Genomic DNA, 6,205 nt, shown 5'->3' with positions numbered 1-6,205 from the left:
GTTGCAAGTATTCTATGTTCCCTTTCAAACCACTAGAGGGCATTTGTACACCTACTAGATCTAAGCAACCTGGCTACCCATTTAGCACCAGGTGATATTGCAAACAAACTCCAACCAACATATATTTCTGCTTAATACAGAAAAAGAAGGGGAAATTATGTACCACAGTGTTTAAGCTTTCATATTTTATTGTCACTAACTCTGTGGCAAAGTCTTAAAATCCCTTCCCTACAGTGGCACTGTCACATACAATCAGGAGTTACATACACAGACTGAGGGTAAACCCCTTAGTGTTGAAAACATAGCAAAAAGAAACAAAGAGTCACAGGCAGTAATACACCTTACGTGAGTGGAAATCCCATGATAAAATAGAACATAATATACATCTATGTATTAAAAAGGAGGAATCTGCTGCAGGGAATACTAAAACTTTTGACTGTACATTGTACACCCACACATAGATCATTCCTTTAGACCTGTCAGATAGGGCATATCTGCACAACAGCTCTCAAAACTTGCAAAATTCAGGACAACAGCACATGAATAGAATAGTTCAATAAACAGCAGATTCATCCCTCCTCCCTCAAAACATCACAAAGCTAACACTACATCTGTATAGCCTACGTTCCTTGTGAAATTTCCTTGCTGGTTATACACATGGGGGAGGGGCTGTGGCTCAGTGGTACACCATCTGCTTTGCATGCAGAAGGTCCCAGGTTCAGTCCCTGACATCTCCAGTGAAAAGGACCAGGCAGTAGGTGATGTGAAAGACCTCTGCTGAGACCCTGGAGAGCCACTGCCAATCAGAATAGACAACACTGACCTTGATGGATGAATGGTCTGATTCAGTATAAGGCAGCTTCAAGTATGTGTTCACAGAAGACTCTCCCTACAGAAACTGGACATGTGACCTACGTGCATCTGACCCTGCAAAGGTGTATTGTGAAGACTTATCTCTAAGGGAGTGCTGGGAAAAGCACATTCAATATTAGTCCATCTATACTGGAAGAAAAAGATTGCTCTCCTTATTAAGGGATTATCCTCATATTATTTGATGTAACTATTAAAATGCTTCTTGACAAAGAATTAAAAACTCATTTATTTTACTCTACCATTCTTTGTGTAATACCAAATAATCTCACAATAATTCGCATAAAATAGGTTTAAAGTTGAATGCTTCAAACCACAGAATTGGCGGGAAACATTTCGGGAAACAAGAACAACCCAGTGAGAGCACTATTCAGTCAAAGAATGTGCTTAGGCTTTGTCCCACTGAAGTCAATGGGAGTTCTTACTAATTCAATACACCCCCCCCCCCTGAACAAATTTAGAAGCACCTTTAACATTGGCTGGATCATGCCCAATCTAAGCAATCTACAGTAATTAAAAAAGAGCAGAATTAAATAATGAAAGGGCATGGTTTCTCCCTTCCTTTTAAACTAAAATATAAGAACACCACCAACTGCAACCATTTAAAATGCCACGCTGGCTGTTGGAATCGCTTTTTAATGTCTAAAAGGTTATTTTTCAAAGCAAATATGTTAATATGCAAACCAGATAACAGACTTTCTTACAATAATTTCCTCTCTCAATATAAACATTTAGAACTATGACCAAATAGCAAAATCCACACAGAATCCCCTCCCGAAGTCAATAGAAAAAAACCCCACACCCTGTTTCTGCCCTTATAAATTCTGACCAGAGGGTGAATTAGCAATGAGTCCCCACAGAAGCAAACGTGGACATCTCACGACGTATAGTACTGAAAGGGGAGAGTTCCAGCTCTGTAGTGTATTCATTGTCATTATCGTCACTTGTCACTGTTGAAGACTTCTGAATGCACTCATCACAGCAGCAGCAGCAACAGTCCATAAAGGCCCGACTGAATGGTTTGCAGAGACAGAAAAGGAGCACTGGAGTCACGCACGATTTAAAGAACAAGAGAAACTGACTAATGAGATGAAGAAGGTCCATAGTCTGCCGAGAGACCCCTGTGGACATGTAGGCAGTGACGATGTTGCAGATGTTCTCCGGAATGATGCAGAAGCCATATAAAATGGTCAAAGCGACCACTGTGCAGTTCATCTGGCTTTCCAGCTGGATCTGTCGCTTATTGCCTCTTGTACATGCCTTCTCTACCTTGCGGATCTTCCTTGCTGTCACCAACGAGCAAGTAATCGTGAAAAGAGTGGGCAAACAAAAATAACAGCCAAAGTACCACCAGAGTCTTGCACCATCATATGTGAGGGCCAACACATAGATGGTGTCCGGTAAGTGAGGAGAGATCTTCACCACACACCGTTCCACAGGAGGGCTCCCACTGACTTCAGAATCTTCTTTGGTCAACTGGCGCAGAACCACCTCAGGAAGGGCTAAGAGGAGAGCCCCGACCCATATCACTGCCAGTTTCGCTGTTGTGGATGTACAGTTTTCAATCATCTCATAATACATCTGCACATTAGTGGCAGCACGGAAACGGTCTATACACAGGGCACATAACGTGAAAGTGGTGACTCCAAGAGATGCTACCTGCATAGGAGAGGAAATACAAAAAAATATTTAATAGAAATGAAGACTTGTGGCTATATCTGGTACTAGATTTCTAAGTGGATACCAGCTTGACCTACAAACCAGTTAAACCTGCATTGCTAGGGTTGCCAGCCCCCAGGTGGGAGTGGGGGATCCCCCAATTTTGTGGGCTCCTGACTGCTGCCAGCCAGCTGGCCGGTGGGGCCAGCTGGCCAGCCCCACCCACAACAGCTACAACCCGGTATGATATTTCCAATATGATGACATCACGTGGAAGTGACATCATCACAATGGGAATGTTGCACGTGGTGACATCGCACTGTCCCCTTACTCCAAGAAAGCTCCCTCCTACCTCTCGCTGGCCAGAGCCTAGGACCCAGCAACCCTATGCATTATTATACCCTGATCCCAAGACTTTCTAAACCAGCACACAGGAAGAAGCACAAACATCACTGAAACACAGTAGTGTTTCAAACCATAATGCCCACTGTATTATGCTGGATCAACAGGAACATTTTGAAGTCACCAAGAAGAAATGTTTATGGTCGGAATGTGAGCTAACTTCAAGCCATATTTTTAGTTAATAAAAAAAGCAACATTCCCTTTTGCTGCAGAACTTCCATTTGCTTCAACAGTGCTGTATTGCATTTCTGAACCTTGCTTTTTAAAGGTAAACCTGTATAATGGTGTATCGGCACAATAAAGGAATACAAACAGGAACGGCTAAAGATTTTCTTTAAAAAAAACTGTTTGCCTTTATAATAAATTAACCCAGCAGTTGCATAGTACACCATGGGGAAAAAACCCTAGAATATTGGACAGCTGTAATTTTTGCTTACTTAATGCTCACTGAGATAATTGAGATTCTGTAATGGGCATATTTCAAAAAGAGTTTGATTCCCCTCATAATGATGAAATATTCTTGTTTATGTACATGCCATTAAAAATTCCTGCAAGGACATAGTATGCAATTATATAAATGTATAATATGCATTGGCCTCCAACATTTAATGGCCATATCTGATTACTAAAAGTCAATAGCACAGCAAAATATTAGACACTTGGGATTAAATTTGGTAAACACTGGCTTAACTGGGAGAGTCTCTGAAATGACTTCTGGAGTATCATGTGGCCCCTTTCCTTTAATTAATCTGCAAAGGGAGGCATATTTAATTATATCAAAGCAAATCTGTAAATATTTTTGATAAGCAAACCTATTAATTTGATGAGTTAAACTATCAGATATCCCTTCAAAGAAAACAGCTTAGTAAACAGAAAGAAAATGGATGGACAAATTTAGAACACACATTTTGGGAGCTTAGTACTGAGAAAGAGGTCAGAGTTAAAATAGCTGACAAATAAAGCTTTTTAACACAACAGAGCTGCCACTTGGCAGAGTGGAAAATTTAAGGGTTCACGATCTTGACACCCAACATATTTTACATCCTCTAGTTCCCTAGCAGCCACATATTTAACCAGGTCAACCAACAGGAAAGTGCAGTTTCAGTACAAAGGCTGCAAAAAGGTTCGTTGTTACATGAACAAGTTTGTGGGATTGTTTGTCTCCTTGTGTTGGGTATTACAAGTTGAAAACACTCAGTATATCTGGGGTTAAATGTTTGCTTATGTTACTCACAGGAAGTCACATGTTTCTCATGTAACCAACGTTCTTTAGCTGTAGAATACCTGGGAATTTTCTCCCTGATCTAGGAATTTGATTGGGACTAAAGTGTCAAGGTGTATTAGCATTTTATGGCTCTCTTCCCGTCTTTGTTTTGGTGTTCTGAAGAAGAAGAGTAGCCATAATCTCTCTTCTTCTAGTTTTGTCTTTGTAGAGTAAGGATGTAGCAGATTTTGCGCTGTTGTTATTTTCATCCCAGTTACCCTTCCCATGCTAGAATTTAGTAAAAACTTTATATTTTAATCACACATGGACTCTGAGTCTGAATTATTTTACTCCGGGACTGCTGGACTATCTTATCTCTGCTAAATACCATTTTTTCAATATCTCACTATCACCCAACACCTTGCATGCAGCTTGAAAATTCAACACTTTCACCTTTGTGACAAACCACCAATTGATGTTTTGTCTGAATCACAAACTACCATTTGTGGCCTTCCCTTCCAAGGTTTATTGCAGATTACAGTTTGTGATTCAGACAAGATTCAGACAACTATGGCTTACCATAAAAGTGGAAGTTCTAAACTGGGATGAGAAGGGAAGAGAACAGGACTGGGTCAAGGTATTTGCTGCCCATACAAAGTACACCTATCCCTTGCTGGGCCTTGTGCCAGTCCCCTCCTCTGCTTCTGGGTGAGAGCAAGCCTTGTAGGTCATTGGTGCTCTCAGTGTGGTGCTCCAAGCAGTTGGACGGTGGCTTGGCAGGAGAAATGGCTCTGGAAGGGAGAAAATGGACAAGTCTGAAGATTCACTGACATAACACAATACAACCACGCAAAGAAAAGTCTCATGGTTTAAAAAGTCTGCAATTTTTTTTAAAAAAAGAGTGTTTTTTCCTCTCCAGTAACATTGCTAGTCACAGTGACGGACTTCCATCTGGAATCAGCTTCTCTATCAGTCAAGCAATTACTGGGTGACTAAGGAAATGTTATAATCGCTCAATTTGTCTCTGAATTGCAACTGTCTATAAACTCACCAAGCATTTATGAGAATAAATGAGATTGGAATTCTAGCACTCTTTAAACACTTGCTTCTTATTCACAGACAATGGCCTGACCCTGATACTGTGCTTTTATTGGTAGTCTCCACACTAAGATTTTATGTGGTGGCACAGCCAGTTATAAATCACAGTAATAAATCATTCCAAGTTATAAATCAATGAACTGGTTGCATCATAACCAATCATGAACATTATCAATAGTTTAATTATATTGCTGCTGTTGTGGCTAAAACAATGGCATAAGGGCCCCAAAATCTTATGTTTGTGTCCTGTGCAAGAACTCCATCCATAAATGTCTGTCATATACAGGATCTTAAAGTCTGAAAACTTTAGAGGCTGGGGGGGGGGGGGGGGGGGGGGGGGATACATCTTTATATAAAAAACTCCAGAATCCCCCCTCCTTTGCTTCCAGCCTGATGAAGAGGTTCTGGTGAATTTGAAAGCTTGCACCCTCTTCTGTGTCATTTTGGTTGCTCCTAATAAAAAGTATTACATGGATTGTGTTCCTGTTTTTTTATTGTCTTTTCATTAGAGGGAGACTACTACGGCTATATTACTGCAAACATGGATGATAAGACAATAAGGCAGAACAGAATGAACCCTGGAAATCAACAAACTGGATCCAGGAGGACTGAGGTTTTTTAAACATATGAGACTTACTTGGGAGTAGCATTTAATCAGAGGTATTATTGGCCTCTGGGATTCTACCTGCAAGAACGACTGTCATTTCTGCTTCCGTTGCCACAAACAGAGCTTACAAGCTGAATCAGGAAATATTTATTTGAGCATGCGAGTTCACTGAACTTTTAGTTGGGCCTTCTGTACAGTAAGGAGCTCTCAATCAACAAAGAATCTGTTATTTTTTCGTTTCTCAGAAATGTCTAGCCCACCTCTTTTATATATCTACAAGTGGGGTCCCGCAAGAAATGTGCAGGAGCAGCTATCCCATTCCCTCCACCTCTTCTTCTTCCCCTGTCCCCCTACTTCTCTCACAC

General features: G+C 40.8%; 1 protein-coding gene across 1 annotated transcript in view; it reads right to left on the bottom strand.

Moving 5' to 3' along the window:
- Positions 1–1,710: 1,710 nt before the first annotated feature.
- GPR37 (G protein-coupled receptor 37 (endothelin receptor type B-like)) overlaps positions 1,711–6,205 on the bottom strand; it is a 31,527-nt gene continuing 27,032 nt past the window's right edge. Inside the window, exon 2 of the mRNA XM_015407547.1 lies at positions 1,711–2,529. Within this exon, the coding sequence (XP_015263033.1) occupies positions 1,711–2,529 (819 nt within the window). The remainder of the gene's footprint in view (positions 2,530–6,205) is intronic.

Source organism: Gekko japonicus, unplaced genomic scaffold (genome assembly GCF_001447785.1).
Source record: "Gekko japonicus isolate JY-2015 unplaced genomic scaffold, Gekko_japonicus_V1.1 scaffold1120, whole genome shotgun sequence".
Taxonomy (NCBI): Eukaryota; Metazoa; Chordata; class Lepidosauria; order Squamata; family Gekkonidae; genus Gekko; species Gekko japonicus.
The sequence above is the reverse complement of the archived record's forward strand: the minus strand, read 5'-3'. Positions and strand labels throughout refer to the sequence as shown.